This window comes from Dryas octopetala, chromosome 3 (genome assembly GCF_963921425.1).
Source record: "Dryas octopetala chromosome 3, drDryOcto1.1, whole genome shotgun sequence".
Lineage (NCBI taxonomy): Eukaryota > Viridiplantae > Streptophyta > Magnoliopsida > Rosales > Rosaceae > Dryas > Dryas octopetala.
In genome coordinates this window covers 9,426,895-9,443,759 of record NC_141368.1, presented here as the reverse complement: position 1 = coordinate 9,443,759, position 16,865 = coordinate 9,426,895, and the positions used below count along the sequence as shown (strand labels likewise).

Here is a 16,865-nt window from a genome sequence, read left to right as displayed (position 1 = left end):
CACCAAGGCAAGCAAAGTGTAGACATACAAAATAGTTCAGTTATCATGGTAGAACAAAGTCAAAAAAACATCGTACAAGAATGTTCTATACTTGCAACAGTAATGAATTCAAATGCAAAAGTAATTTTCCTAAGAAAGCAGTAAAGATGGTATCAAAATAAGCATATACAAACTACCACAGTACCATTGGAACCTTGAAATTCCAAGCAAAGAGCTCATTAGCAGGTCACCCATTACAAATATCATATAGACTATAAAGTTCCTTCATAGTGCAGTTTCCTTTATATACATAACATCCATCCAACAATACTAAGAACAATGCCAAAAAAAAAAAACTAAAGAAAAAAAAAAATGACACTATAAAACAAGCTTTATAACCTGGTCAGTGTGAGGGTGAGACTCATAAAAAAAAAACAATTAGCTCACAGCTTTTGAGATGAGGAACAGAACAACATAGCAAAGAGCATAAATTCGAAACATAGCCAGTACCAACTGATCCTTGACTCCATGTGTCTCTTATTATTTTTGACAAATCAAGATTATTTTACTTAGTTTTTCCGTTGGAAAACTGGATTTAAAGAATGGTTCCTCCTGGTAGTCCCAAGCAAATGTTAAGTTACTTTGTTTTTCAACAAAACCAGATTAGATGGGGACCATACAACCCATAAACCTACAACAATTCCTAAAGCCAATTTATCCAACAGTAGTCCTTCGACCATAGATCCATCTTAAATGAAAGCAACAAGTCACATAACAGTGTAAATGGAAATGTGTATGAATAATGAGTGCTTATACATATATGAAAATAGATATATAAACTTGTATGCTTATACAAATGTGTGTGTGTGTGTATGCGGACACGTATAAATGCATGGGTGAGTTTCTCTGTGCGTGTGGGTGTGAGGGAGTGAGAGAGAGAGAGACAGAGAGAGAGAGAGAGAGAGAGAGAGAGAGAGAGAGACAGACAGACAGACAGACACAGAGAGAGACAGAGAACAGAAATATAAAATAGAAATTGATGATAAAAAAAAACAGCTACGTATCATTCTGGAGACATTTTACTCGGATCAATTGGTAAAGCGAACAAATTATCTCTATATATACAACAGACCTCTGAACAGCATGCAGAGGTGCACAGTTGGATGGGGGGTAATCAAAGGGTTAGTAGTCAAGCAGGCCCAGGAGCGGGCTGGATGGGCTGCGCGAGAACATCTTCACATGTCTTCCACAAAGACCCCACACACCCCCACAAAGAATTTCCCTCTCAACAGCTTCTCCACCATCCAAGGAATGGGCGCGCACAACATGGTCATCTTGATACCAGTTATGCATAATGAATGAAACATTAAATTACCTGCTGAGGGGGTTCTCACTCCAGAAAAATCAAGAAGAATGTTAACTTAACCTCAGCTGTCATCATCCATAGCACCAATGTATGTGAGATCCTTCCGTCTCACCCTTACGGCCCCCTTAAGCCAGCTAGATGCTCGAAGATTGCCATGGTCTGCACTGCCTATCAAAGCACTGTTACCTGAAGATGGACCTGATCCTGTACCATCTTCCAGGAGTGTCCATGGGTCAATCTCCATATCATAATCCTGTGATGGCAATGGTTTGGACTTCCCTGGTATGTTAGTTACTGCTCGTGCCAGAGGAACCTGATTTCTCTGAGGGGGGTTCAAGTTTCCAGGGTAAATCCCAGAAATTGATATGCTGGATTGAAGAACAGCAAGAGCAGTATTTGGAACAAGTGGTGGCTGGAAAGAGACCAAGCACCGAATAGAAGGGATAACAACTGGCATTGCAGTTTGAATACGCCACCGAATCGTATCAGGCAGCTGCATGCGATCTAAGTCATTCTGCATCCACAGGTACACATATAAGACAGGCAGAAAACCATTTACCTATTTTCTGAAACTCTCAAATCAACTTTAACAAATGGAGACTGAATGAAAAAGTGCAACTAATACTGATTAATACACAAAGGACACAAAAAACCACCAATAATGCTATTTGTAGCTTAATCTCTCTAGTATTTGTAGCTTAATTAATTTTGTTGACAATCTCAAATACACCCTACATTTATGCTATGATGAGATGGGTCAAATCGAATGCAACCTATATAAGGCTATATAGCGGAGAAAGAATTTTGAAAATATAAATTTCTTTTTCGCTTGGGTAAATAGAATTCAAACGGATGGTGTCCACTCTATAGTGGCAGCAATTTGCAACTAGGACAAGACTCCATGTCCATAATTTTTTTTTTCCTTTCTTGGATTACAGGGGATGTTCTAGAACTATTTGCAACTTGGAAGGAATTTGGTTTACATTACTTATAAAATAGCACTACTGCTTCTAAAAAAGAAGCAATGTAGGGCTTTGCATTCATTCTTAATTTTCTATTTTTGTATGAAAGGGTAGGGATGGTAGTTGTAGACCAAACCTGCAAATTCTCTGCCAGTTCACGATCAAATGGAGCAAAATCCTTTCCACACTCATTTGTTGACTTAGTATACCTCAACCAATTTGGCTGGCAACTGCTTAACAGTGCATGCAGAACCAACAATAATTGATCAAAGAGGCTTTCACTTGACAAGTCTGGAAAGGCGGCAGAGGCAGCATCTGTTGAAGACTCTGCCTCCTTCTTGGACAAAGGACTCTGCATGGGATTGAAGGATAGGTCTGCATCCTCGTGCACAACTTGGGTTCCTAGAAGACGTAGTATTACGGAGGCAAGCCCATGCCTCATGTTCCGCCCTGATGGCTCCCTGACGGATCCAAGATGTTAAAATTAGGCAATTGTCTATTGACCATGCATTGAACATTATTCAACAATTTTAAATTTTATCAAGTGCAAATCATATCACTGAACATACAGCATACAGATGTTGAAAAGGAAACAGCAACCCAAGCCAGTATCTTTTTAAGCACATCTTACAAAGGAATGTATTTGTCTAGGCTAACATACCCAAAAAACCAAAGGTAGCAACAATTGGAGTGCCCGAATATATACATAAGAATTTGCAGTAACATCAACTATAAATGGCATAGGAGAGAAAATTCCATGCTTTTCAATTTTCTTTACATAGAACATCAGATTAATACTTATTTTAGTTTTATCTATCTTATTTTACTATAGTAATGTTCCATCCACTTTATGGACAAAGTAATAACTGATTTTGCTCACAAAAGTCAAGAGGATAATGCATCACAAGTGAACCCCCAAGTTAATTTGGTAACAAGTTTATGGGGTTAAACTGTATTATAGATCTGAAATCATTCTGATTAGAATGATTAGAACCCCCAGTTATCTACTCATTCCAAGCACATGAAAAAGTAACGTCTCAAACTAAAATTGTTTTAATTAGAATGATGCATACAGATACATCAGTTATTTACCACCTGATGCACCCACATATATCCTGGTGCATTCATATATTCTTAAGTCACATGACTCACATCTGTAAACAACAGAAAAGAACAAAATGCATAAAAAAAAAATTATTAAGTATACGCTTCAACTAGAGTAGTTAGATTGACTCTAAAAACAACAAAAACTAAGCAGATACCCAAGAAGCAATTCTCACAACATGATAACTGCGACTCAAATCAAAAATAGATGAACAAAGTACTCAAATAATCAGGCTTATGTGAACATAATGTGGAAACGAATCAGCAGCAACAAGGAAGCAGGCAACTGCTAAACCAAGACAAACAAGAATGCTCTGGTAACAAAATAGGTACAATACTTTACCCAAAAAAAAATGTACAATTACCTATCTGCACAAATGATAGGAAGCAATCTCAAGAGTAACTGCAATCGCAACAACATAGAAGCTCGCAAAGCTGCAGGGGAGGGTGGAGCAGAATCTGCTGCTCCTACTGCTCCTGCTGCACGTCTAGCTAATCCAGGACTGCCACCCCTTATACCTTTGCGGTTATTTCCTTTGTTTGTGGGGCCTTCAATTCCAGAAGGAGTTGGTCCCGCTTGCTTATTTGTCCCACGGGTAACTGCACTAATTTGTAGCTCAATATTACTCAACTGCTTGATCAAATCATTTGCAAAGGTATTGCATGAGTCATCGGAACTTTGATCTATGCAAGGAAGAAGTAATTCAATGAGAGCCCTCTCTGTCACATGCTGCTGGGTGACATTGTGGCCTTCAATGTCAAATGTTTGAGTGGACCCTTTCGCATTCCTTTTTGAATCTGTTCCCTCTTCAACCATCTCACCCTCTTCAAGGGAGGTGACTTCAAACTTCTTCTTATCTCCCCTGTTTGTCACAGGGTCAAAATCAGAACTACACCATCCCCAAGGCTTCCAAAACTGGGCCTTAGTTGAGAGACCTTTACTCTCAGCAATATTAATAAGCCGTTGTCTAATGGTTTTTCGTCCAAAAAGAACATCTGGGCCACCCAGGAACCATTTGACCTGCAACAACATAGAATCGGCTAGTGACCTCCCAAACAGATGAACCACATCCGAGAAAAGGGGTACAGCATCAGGTCTAACCAATAACCTTGTAAGGATTATTTCAATGAAATATTTCTCATTCTCAGAGGCAGCAGCCTTTTCAGGACTAGGTGAGGATGAACGTATGGCATCCACTAAAGACATATCCTGAGTCTCTAGTTTCTCAATGAGGGCTTGTTCATTCAAAAGAAGCCTGAGCTCTACCCACTGCCAATGAAATTTTGCAGGTTGCAGGGTATCTAAAATATGTACAAGCTTATCCACAAGCTTGGTTTCACGCTCTGCATATTGAACTTTAGATTCGCCAGGTCCAGAGACTTGATTTCCTTCACCCTGTGTAAATAAAGAGTGTGGCATCTTACAATCAATGATGGCATTTAGAAAAAGCCTCGCACGTAAGGGAACAAAAGCCATGGATTTCAAATGCATATCTGAACCATTCAACTCTAGCATGGCTGCAAATTCAGCATCACTGCCATCTGCAGCTACAAGATCATAGAAACCCTGACTATCTCTCAAACACACATCACGAAAAGGCAAGTGCTTTATAGCATCACCTATAGCTGTTGTTAAAGATTGATATAACTGATTAAGATCTTCACGGACTGCAAGGCCAGTGTTCAGAATGAATGGCCGCCATATAACAAAAGCAAATATTGAATAGGCAGGTGGAAAGACCAAACCAAGAGGGAGCATACGCTGCATCCTTGAAAGAGCTATTGCGGACGGTTCACCCAAGAGTTCCACAACCAACCCATCAGAAACAGTTCTGCAGTTTCCAACAAGCAGTCTAAACCAGTGCACATAGACTTCAAGCGAGGTATCTCCCTTAAATGCCCCAGTAGAACGAGCATTACCATTAGAGTTGGATCTACTACTCCTTACAAATTGAATTATATCCAACCTTTCCTTTAACTTGAATACAGTCACCAATCTCTCCAGGTTAGAAACCCCATGAACAACTGCCCCAATGATTAGGGCAGAAACAGCAGCTGAAACTTTTGTTGCTCTCCCAAGCACCACTTTTGTAGAACTGTTCAAAGCTTCATTAGACATATTAGAGTTGGAATCATGGGATTCTGGAGACAACTGGTATTGATTTCGAGATGCCTTTCCAGGAGCAAAAACCCCAGCAAGAGCAGAACAAGCTTCTGTTGCGAGAGCCACCTCAAACACACGGGTTTGGCGCTCACCAAGAGCTTCCTTAAGGAGGCACAGGCAACTTATATGGATACGCAAAATACGCCTAGCAGAGTTCAAGGAATCAGTGGCAGATGAAAAGCTTGAATAGCTACCCCCTGCTCTAAAATCAAGAACTTTTGCTATAATTGGCCCTATGTTACCAACAATAGCAGATACAGCAGAAGACACCAAAGATGGATCTCCCTCTTGAGCAGCACCACCAGTCTGCCGAATGCAGTCCATCACTTCTGTAATTACTTTTTGAGCTATCTGATATCCATCATCCCATTTTTCAACAGCAGGACCTTTTGGAGCACCAGCAGCAGAGAGCTTTCTCTCTTTGCCAAAAAAATAGGGAAAGGCATCCTCACCATTCACATTTCGTTGCACTATCTCTCTCATGTTCAAACCCACCCTGGACAACCGGACACCACTAATCTTTTGGCGGAAAAAATCATCAAGATCTTCAACTCCTGCTGGAACACCAAGTGGAAACCCTAACTCTCCATCCATTGCTTGTCCAGATTCAAGTTCAGAAAGAAGTCTCTTATCACATGTTGTCTTGAAATTCTTCTCCCATTCAATAACACTAGCCACATTTCCATAACGCTTCAACAAATACCGGCTGTAAACTACAGCAGCCGAACCTGAAACTCTTCCATTAGATGCCACTACTGCTGAAGCACGGTGCATGGTAGCTGACAAGACTTCTGGAATAAGATCTGTTGCAATAAGTATGCTCTCATACCTGAACCAAATACATTATTAGGAAAAACAACAGAAATCTAAAGTAAAAGCTTGACGAAAGCACCAATATATCAAGACAAAAGCAATTTAGTAATTGGGAGAAAATAGGGGGGGGGGGGGAATCGTATATGAAAGAAACAGAAATTTCTATAAGAGAATTCAAGAATGACTACTTAATTATAAGCTGGATTATTGATATCAACTAGTGCACTGTGTACAATACAACTGTGAACTAAATTTAACAAGAAAAGTTGATGAAATGACTTCATGGAAGATTAGAGAAGAAACAGACTGCTTCTCAAGAGGTGAAGGGATCTATCTGTTCATGAAAACTATTTCATACAGGATTGGTAAGAATATGTTTTTTTTTTTTTTACTAGAATTAACTAAATTGCAAGGTGAATATTAGTTGGAGTTAAAGAATTGTATAGAAAAAGGGTAGACTAATATTATGTTGAATGTAGTGTGTAGTTTGAACAATGTGCTTGCAAGAGTGTTAATTCATTTCTATCACCTCTCCAGTTAAAAGAGAATCAAAAGTGGGTCTCATATGTGAATAAAGTCAGTTCTCCCATTATATTCACTCTTCACCTCATTAAAATGTCCAAACAGTGGATAGATAAGTAATTTTGTAGTCAGACGAGAAACAAATTGTCCTTCTGTGTAAAGACTGTTGTGATTTTGACTCGTCGGAGTTTCTAGGAATGGCTGACCGGTCGCCCGAAGTCAGAGAGTCGAGTTTTGGGGCAGATTTTGGGTTTCCTAGTAGGGTATGGTTTTGGAAGACAAAGAGGACTTGCACAAGACTTTCCTAGTGTGGGAAGGAGTTCTAAAGGGTTTTCCTTATGTACAAGGGAATAGAATTAGCTAATAGTTGAATTACCTAATTCTATTAGGCTTAGGAATCCATATTGTAAGTGGTAAGCCTATGCTCTATAAATAGGCTGCTACAAGTCTCATAAAAGTAGAATAGCTAGAAACTTCTAGGGAAGAAACTCAAGGGTGAGTGACTTCAAGAGAGGGGTTTTTCAAGAGTGAAAAACACAAGAAGGCTAATTGTGCAAAGAGAGAAGAGAGCGGCTGCGAGTTGGGTAGTCTAGGGTTTCAATAAGTTCTTGTAATCTTATTCTATACATAGTGCAGCTGTGATTCTCTAAGGGTCACACGGGGACGTAGGCAAAGTTCGCCGAACCTCAAGAACAAATCTTGGTGTTCTTTATTGCTTTATTGTTGCTGTTATTGTGTGTGTTTGCTAATTGTCTAATCCTAGAATACATCAAAGAAAAGGTCATGGGTAAGGGTGTTAATTCACTACAAAGACTTTATTCTATATAAAGATAGAGAGTGCACCTTCGAAGGGATGATATCAGAAATGCCTCCCCCACTTCACACACTTGACTTTCAACATTTCTCGGCAGCAGCAGAATGTTTCGCCCACTATGGATTGTAGAATTGGGGATACTAATAACCTTTGGCAGCAACCAAAGGAGAAACTTGACTGCTGAAACCAAATCATTTGAAACATCCATCAAATACAGTGCAGCAGAAAGCTCATCTTCACCAAGCTTCCACCGTATGGAGCTCCTATCATCAACAGATGTGAAAGTCCTACCAAATTGGCCAACCTTAGCAATAGTCTTTTCAGTCTCTTCAACAAGGTGCCTAATAAAAGTCATCAACCAAACTGTAATAGTCCTCTTCTCTACAAATCGCAGACGCTTTAAAGCTTTTCCAATTGAAACAATATCCCCACCATGGTTCATTTTGGTCGTATCCACAGACTTCAGAGTTTCTCCCTCCAGTCCTGTTCTATGATGAGGGCAGCTTACCTTATTGTTGCAGACATGACTTGTGGATGCTCCCTGGCTACCCTCAATCCTAGCAGTTGCTAGTTGAGCAAGACTTTGAGTTTTACGAACTATTTTTTGCCGATTCCTAGATACCTGTTTGGTTGACTTAACTGGTGGATCAACCTTCAATGGCTCCAAGGATTTAGGTCTCTTACTCATCCACCAGGTATCTTCATCATCTGATGGAATTGGAGAATTTCCTTGGAAGCATGAGCTCCTTTCGTCACTCATTTTTTGCCTCTTTGCTCTTCTGCATTCTTCACACCCAGGGGTGCCTTCTCCCAGATCCACTTTGTTACAGATTGACCCAAAAGATCTCTTAACACTCCCTTGGGATTCATCAACTCCTGTATCTGTAGATGGGGATGAACTATTTGGGAGCTGCAATAGTACTGAGATTGCTTCCTTTAGCTCTTCAACATCAGCATCACTCTTGCCGCTTTTACCAGACAATATGTTGGATGATGACTGAACAGTCTTCCACTGATCAACAGAAACTGGCAAAGCACCATCCTTTCCAGGGATAGGATAACGCTTTTGCTTCAGAGCAGACACATTCATATTCAAATTTTTATTTTGATCACAGAGAAGCCCACGAAGTATGAGGCGGCGCTCATTTGAGTAAAAACTCATGGCCTCCGAAAATTGCGGCCCTTCAGCAATCCCTGCTTCTAACAAGGCATCATGCATAAAGTGCCCAGGCAACAGCTTCAAGATTCGATAATGCCTCTTTCGTCTGTCTGCTTCAAGCACTGATCCCTTCATATCCATAATTCCACTAACTATCAACTGCCTAACATAGGCATGGGGGTGAAAAATACCAGATCGTATGAGTTCAATTACAAGTAGTTGAAGGCGCTTGAAACCTTCTCCTTTGCCTGCTTCATGTTGGTCAATCCAACACACTATGATATCATGTAAAGGACCTGGGCTCTCAAAAATATTTGATAATTTTAAACTTCTTTGATCCGCACTTTTTGATTTATTTTTAGTTTCATAGGAATTTCCCACAGAATTTCTGACAGGAAAATTATTCTGCTGTGCGGAACCTTTTATAACATTACTGAATCCATGAGGGTTGTCATTCTTACATTGAGGTGAACTTTGCAAGTCTCTTGTCTTTAGCTTCAAAAGCCGAGTTGCAATGTATACCTGAGAAAAATCTTTTCTTCCAGTAAATTTCAGATCACAAGGTGGAGCAGTCCGAAAACCCCTGAAATCACATGTTGCCCACTCACAAAGAAAAAATACAGAGCAAATACATGACAAGTTCACAGTCCCAATCCATTTCAACGATGTTCTCAAGCAGGGACTAACTTCTGCAATCCAACCTTCATTTAAAAATCCATCACAAGGATCTTCAAATAGAAATCTATATGCCCCTTGAACATCTCCCTGCACAAGAGATCTATCTAGGGCCTGTACAGCCTTAGCAATACTATGGCCTGGATAACTAGGGCATGCAGCCTTTGCAAGATTGTCAGCACGTTTCTGAATGGATGAAACAACATAATCAAAGGCCAAGGATTGATACTGAGCATCAAAATCTTTACTGAGCACAGAAGCAGTTCCTGCTGAACCATTTTTAACCTTCCTCACATCCTCAGACATCTTTGGTAAACTTCCATCATTTACTGCATAAGAGACTACACAAGGTGGTAAAGGAAAGCAATCCAAAGCTACAAATGTATCAGGTACAGAAAGTATTAAATAACGGAGCATCTCAACCATCGTAGACACTGTATATGCCCTGCGGGAGTTATCCACAAGATCTGATCCACCTTGTGTAGGTTCACGTATGCAACGAACAGCTATTCCCACAAGAGTGCGCACATATGTTTGAGATAAAACAACAGTTTCCAAAACACCATATATAATAGGCAAGAGCAACTGCACAATCTCAAGCAATTCTTTCTCCTGCAAGAGCACAAGTAATACTATTAAAACCCAAAAAAAAAAAAAAAAAAAAAAAAGGATCAATTTCAAAATACCTACATGAACTATAGTGACACTAACAAGTTGGTACATGAGATTCAAAACCTTACAATTAGATACACAATGTTTATTCTGTTATACAATTTCATGCATCTGTTAACCCTTCCGTTAAATTTTCTGTTAGTTGCTTATATGGCACTAGTGGAGAACACCTATTTCATAATGCATGTGCTACAAGGCCAAAAAATAATGACACATAGACAAAAAAATATTAAAAAAAATTAAAAAACTTTGAAATTATTAAAAATACAAATTAAATTAGATACACAAAGAATAACATTAAAAAAAAAACAACAAAGAAACCCAGCAGCATAGGCCCCATCCCCACCCTACTACCCTCCCCCCCTCCCACCCACCCACTCAACCACCCACCGCCAACCCCACCAATGGCGGTCCATCCATCCCTCCCCTCTCTTTCTCTCCCTTGTAGTTGTCCCCCTCTTTCCCCCCTCTGTCTCTCTCGTTCTGGGGTAGTAATGGGCTCATGGAATTTCATATTTGATCAAATTTTAAGTGTCTAAGATGTTCAACTTGGATCAAGGTCAAAGATATCTGAATTTGATTGGGGAAAAATCTATAAGCTTTAATATTTGATGCAATATGTCCATGGGATTTTTCAAATTCTAAGCAACACCCAAATCACTAAATCTCGAATACAAGTGGCCTAAAAAAAATGAATTTGAGCCATACACATACCAGAACATGCAAATGAACACAAACGATGTGGGCATGGATGTGTTGGAGAAGCTTGTGACACAAACGATTCAGAGAAGAGGTTGTTCGGTTGGAGATTGTGGGGAAGAGAGAGAGAGGGGGGAAGGAGAGGGAGAGAGGGGGAAAAAGAGAGAAGAGAAATAGAGGGAGGAAGGAGGAGGGAGGAGGGAGAGGAGGGGAGGGGCCGCCGGCGGTGGGGTCAGTGTTGGGTAGGTGGCAGGGAGGGGAGACCATTGGGGTGGGGATCGGGTGGGTGTTTTTTGGATCTGGGTATTGGTTTTTTATTTTTATTTTTTTTTCTAATTAAATTTTATTTTTAAAACATTTAAAAACTTATCAGGTTTTTTATTGTGTGGCTTCATTTTTTGGCCATGTGGCACATTTATCATGAAAAAGGTGGGGTTCACCAGTGCCATGTAAGCAATTGACAGAAAATTTAACATAAGTATTAACGTATGTGTAAAATTGTATAACGAAATAAACATTGTATACCTAATTGTAAGGATTTGAAGCTCATGTACCAACTTGTAAGTGCCACAATAGTTATGTAGGTATTTTGTAATTGATCCAAAAAAAAAACAAAGAACACTGTTTTTTCATTATTTCTTTTAGGAGCAGATTAAGATCATTTAAACCTCAATAAATAGTCTTCCAAAATAACCTCAGAAAAAAGTAATACCTGCAGTTGACTTAGAACCCAATCAATAATAAGAGTAGGAAAAAGGAGCCCGTCAGCATGAAGCCATTGCAGAAGTCGCACCACATACCACCACTTGAAATGTAGGGAAGGCTCCTCACCATCAAAAACTGCTGATGCTTGATCACACCTTTGCAGTACTGACGCAGCATAAAGAGTTTGTGCCGATCGATCTCTGTTGTGTAAAGTAGAATGAGAATTATTTCTTGAGAAGAACTCGTCGAGAAGGTGCTGCAAGTAATCAATGACATCTTTTGTCCCGAGCTCTGTGCGGGACAACTGAGTTTTATCAGGTGCCCCAGAAGAAAGACTGGCAGAACCTTGCCGAACCTGCAAAAATACAGCAATTATATGCTACGGCTACCTTCCAATATGAAAACTATTGACAAACAGATTAAGATCAGTAATCCCGTTCTGATACAGATGTGCAAGCATCCATACCTGATTAAGATAAGTTACTTTAATAAACCAACGTGCTCTCAGAAATGGAACATTATTCCTTGTAAGAACTTCAAATAGGGATCTTTTCCTATACCCATGAGGAACGTGATCAGCCAACGAACGCAAGCGTTTGTGTTGTTGTGATAAACCCTGGAAAAGAACGGAAAATATATTATAATCAACATATAAAAAATAAATAAATACAATGGCTTCTCAAGTCGTAGAATCCCACACCAAGGCTTCTCATCAGCTATTTCAAAAACACGAGATATACCCAACCCAGTCTGTCAGGGGTGGACCACTAGAGCCTCCAATAGGATGGTGATTCCTTTTCCTTTCTCTTTTCTAAATCATTTTAAGGGATAGATTTTCCCGCATTGTCATTTTCTCACCACCAAACCACGTGATTGGGCATGTAGCCATACTAGGCTGTCATTATTTTACAATGCCGTTTTTAGAATTTGACAAGTTCATTGGCTGAATATGATTGCCTGTAAAGCACTCAATATTTGGCAATTTGGATAATATACCATATAAATTTGTAATAGATCACTACAATTAATTACAGACCAACAGAATAGATCAATATTGCTAAGACATCATGCCATTTTCCAGAAATCCATGGTATATATATTAATAACTTTGTCCCTCTCTTTTGATGAGAGTAATTGACCCCTCATTTAACTGCCCTCAGAATGATATTAAGATGTTTGAGATGAATCACACAATCACCACATCACAATGCTTCCCATTTACACAAGTTGACAGTGTAAATCAAGAGGCAACGACTCCTAGTTGTTTTTATGTTTCAGAGATTCTCAAGCACAAATGCACAATTAGAGAGGAAGCATAGCATGAGGCTGCTGATTTGCTCTTTTTATAACATAAATTAGGCTACAATTTATTAGAAACGATGCTTGTTTTAGAAAATAAAAGGCATACCTCAATCCATTTTTTTCGTAACTCTTCACCACAGTGCCTTTGTTCAGGATAAACACCTGGCTTTGTTAATAGAGAATCAGCAAGAGGAACACCATACACTTGACCAGCCTGCCATGGGGAAAAGATAAAGATACAGCAGTCCATAACGCAACACCAACCATATAAAACCCACCAAAACTCCAAAGGTTTTATGCAAACGCATACAAGCAATATAAATATTTGAACACATCTTTTGCTGCAGAAGAAAGTTCCACAAACATCAAAAATAGTTGAGAAAGGATAAATTACCTTCCTCTTTTGAGCACGAGATTCATTGATGGCCCTAAGACGTTTTCTAATTGCCTGAAATTTAATAGAAAAACTTAAAATTTCATATAATATACTTAAAATTTTCTCAAAACCAGAAGAAAGTGGTGGAACTCTTCCATTAAGTGATTTACCTCTTTGCATCTGAAGACAAGAGGTTTGTTAAAACCTTGAGCCTCAGTCAATGATATCTCTCTAGCTTCCTGGCAAATTCAGCAAGTGCAGTCATCGTAAAAACCTACTTGTGATACCCACAAAAATTTGAATCTCAAAATACCTTAATAAGATATATGATAACCTGAATTAAGAACAGTCCATATAAAAGATGGCCTTGATCATAAAAAATATGCAACAAAAATGCTGTACTTGAACCCACCAAGTATTGATACTTGATATGAACAAATGGTTATTAGGAGTAAATTTATATTCGAGAGCTTTTGAAAGGAAAGAACAAATATAAGGGTTTTTCAGATTCATAATCTTTCTTAAGGGTCTCTAGCTATATTTCCATAGATTACTTGATTATAAAATTGTACCTCAATTCCTTCAACAGTCTCCCTGTATCCAGTTTGCACATATTCCCTAGTAAGAGTCTCCTCTGGGCAATTTGGAGTTTGCGGGTGAAAGTCAGGTGGCCCAAGTCTGAGATTAAAAAAAAAATGGAAATGATAAGTGAGAACCATAATCAACTGCTTTAACATATAATTTTTTTGTTAAAATTTTTTTTAACATATAAATTTATGAGAAAAAAAATAACACATAAGTTACCATATCCAGCAGCATTAACATATAAAAAGTACCTGTTTTCTTTTAGTTAGTACCATTTTGAATAAAACAAAGGAAATCCAGATACAATGGCATATGAATGTCTCCTCTTTACAGAAATTTTTAATAAAAAAATGAAAGTGTGAATCTGTTGCAAAAATTACCGGCCATTCAAAGGGTCTTTATCACACTTCAACTTGTAAGGTGTTAATTGAGATGGGCGCCTGCACAATTAAGAACAACTCGCCACGTTTTATGGCAGAGCAAAACAACCACAAAAGAGATGGTACTACAATATAGTTATGGAACCCAATTACCTAGAAGTTAGAGATAAGTTAGCTGGCAATGCAGCTGACTCAGCTCGGGAAGAATCCCTCCCTGATGTCCCACCTATTGCGTTGTTATTAACTGCACTAGTGCAGCCAGTGGCATGATACCTTTGCATTTCTCCCAACTATCATCGGCATACTGCCCCCAGCATCGAACTGCTACAAGAAACTGTCAAACTGAACTACTTAGTTAAGACATGGCTCCCACATTAAGGCTGATGAAAACCAAATTACCAGCAGAAGCTATAATTACATTAGTTTAATACAGAAATAAAGATGTGAGCTACTAATGGATAGTACACACAATGATTCAGAGATGTGATCTCATGCAAATAATTTATACATAAAATAGCTTCAGCCAAAAGCTACATAATGTAAATTAATAACATTCCTTCAATGAAAAACTCTTAGCTATTAGGCATGAAATATCTCTGGGACCCTAAAATATATTGCACAGAGGCATAAGATATGAACTTCAGGGCACAAGGCTAGGATATATATATATATATATATATATGTGTGTAAAAATTCACTTTTTGGGGAACAATACAAGATGGATGAGATCATGGGAGTATGGGACAAAAGGATTGCAGCTCTCACAAACAACCCATACGGAGTATCTCAAAAGTGCGTTCAAGTGCAGCAACCTTTTTGTTTCCTATTTATTATTACAATCTATTGTAAACCTATCCTACATCCAATGTTGAAAGTTTGACTTCTAAAATTGCTTGCATTAAAACTTTCAGGTATTTACAATAAAGTGAAACTTTGCTCCTTCCAAGAAACATTACCAAATAGTTTGGAGTTGCAATATGAAGAAAAAAGCAAAACCTATAATGAAGTAAAGATTACAAATCTTAATTTATTATACTGAAGCTACTAACACATAGAATTTTACACAGGCACGTTCAAGCAAAGTATGTCTAAGATATGCAAACAAAATTTGATATGCTATTGTCTAAAATGATTATTAAATTTACTTGAGGAACAATTGGACCTTAAATGGAACATATTACATTAGCTTGAAGCTGCCACATTTGATATCATGAACAAAACATTAAGCTCTTAGGACAATTAATAAAATCTGTGGCCTAATAATTCGCACAACCCACATAGCAAAAAGCAATAGAACTTAACCAAATCAATTTGATCTGCAAAACGCATTAGAAATATCCAATACATAAACTCCAAGCTTAACCACCCAAGTAGCTCAAATCAGTTCAATGCACAGAAAAAAAAAAAACACCAAATTATCAATAAAAAACACCAAATTATCAATAAAAAACATGATTAATAATACCAAACCTGAGCACCAACACAACCAAATCAGCTATTGAATCCCAAGAGTTTCAAAGCACGCTAAAATCCAAGCTATATTCCTAACGATACTCAACAAAATTCGCACACCAAACCACCAAATCTAACACCAAAAAAGCACCATAAATTGAAGCAGGAAAAACAAAGCTAGGGTTTTGAACAAATACCAATTCCCCAGACGAGCGAGCTATTGTGAAGCTCCCGAATTGGGTTTTGAGCAGGAAGTGAGGCTAGGGTTTTGGATGGCAATGGGTGTACAATAGGCGAAGACTTTGGGCCACAACTGTAATAAACAGCAACAGAAAGGATTTGAGATTGCAAGGGGGTGCCTTTGAAAAAAAAGGTTTGGGATTCCAACAGACAGAGATTAGGGTTTTGCAGATAGAGAGAATTGAGAAGAAGGCGAAGAAGAGCTGAAGAAGGTTCTCTCGGGCTTTGAGGGACTTTGACTCTTTAACATTCGCTGATGATGACGATGATGCCTCTGTTGTTGTTGCTTCTGTGTTAGAATAAAGAGGAAAGGGAGGGCGATCTGGGACTTCCAAAATTATTATAAAATTATTTTTGGTGTTTCTGTATCTGATTTGTTTTTTCCTATTTTGCCCTTCATTTTCCTTTTTGGCTATGCTACATTGCTACCTTGCCATATAAAGCATGGCAAATTCTGTGGGGGTAAAATGGGGATAAAATTGTTGTGCCCTAATTAAGCTGGGTCAGACACTCAGATTTCTTACTTACATAGTTACATAGAGTGTGTGTTTCTGTGCTTTTAATTGCCAGATGTTGACCTGAATTCTTGGGTGAAATTAGTACGAAATTTATGGGTGGCATCTACAAAGATTAACACATCATGTTTTAGGATTTGATTTCATAACTAAAGCCCTTTTTGCATGGCTAATTTATTTTCTCTTTTTTCAAAGAAAAAGCAATTCCAAGCATTTTTATTTGATATTTTCTTATTTACTTTAACATGTTGTAGGTTTGCATGACAGATTTCATGGAAGTATTATATTAATTAGCATTTCACATCATGTAGTTATGCATCTGAAATTTTCTACTGCTGTGGTTCAACTAACTTCTTTTTGATCAGTGCAGAGAATAGAAAG

At 38.4% G+C, this 16,865-nt stretch overlaps 1 protein-coding gene across 3 annotated transcripts; it reads right to left on the bottom strand.

Moving 5' to 3' along the window:
* Positions 1-997: 997 nt before the first annotated feature.
* Positions 998-16,261, bottom strand: CCT (RNA polymerase II transcription mediator). 3 transcript variants are annotated; one of them, XM_086235029.1, is made up of 13 exons: positions 15,927-16,261; positions 14,431-14,619; positions 14,278-14,337; positions 13,885-13,990; positions 13,483-13,551; positions 13,331-13,384; positions 13,043-13,150; positions 12,101-12,250; positions 11,642-11,989; positions 7,754-10,170; positions 3,777-6,404; positions 2,444-2,768; positions 998-1,859 (listed from the first exon to the last, which is right to left on the bottom strand). In XM_086235029.1, the coding sequence occupies exons 2-13, from the start codon at positions 14,556-14,558 to the stop codon at positions 1,407-1,409; spliced, it is 6,846 nt and encodes a 2,281-aa protein (XP_086091155.1). In that variant the 5' UTR covers positions 14,559-14,619; positions 15,927-16,261; the 3' UTR covers positions 998-1,406. The 3 variants fall into 3 exon arrangements, with proteins under 3 accessions (XP_086091155.1, XP_086091154.1, XP_086091156.1); XM_086235028.1 differs by having other exon boundaries at positions 14,431-14,611; XM_086235030.1 differs by lacking the exon at positions 2,444-2,768 and having other exon boundaries at positions 1,717-1,859; positions 14,431-14,611.
* Between the last annotated feature and the right edge of the window lie 604 nt (positions 16,262-16,865).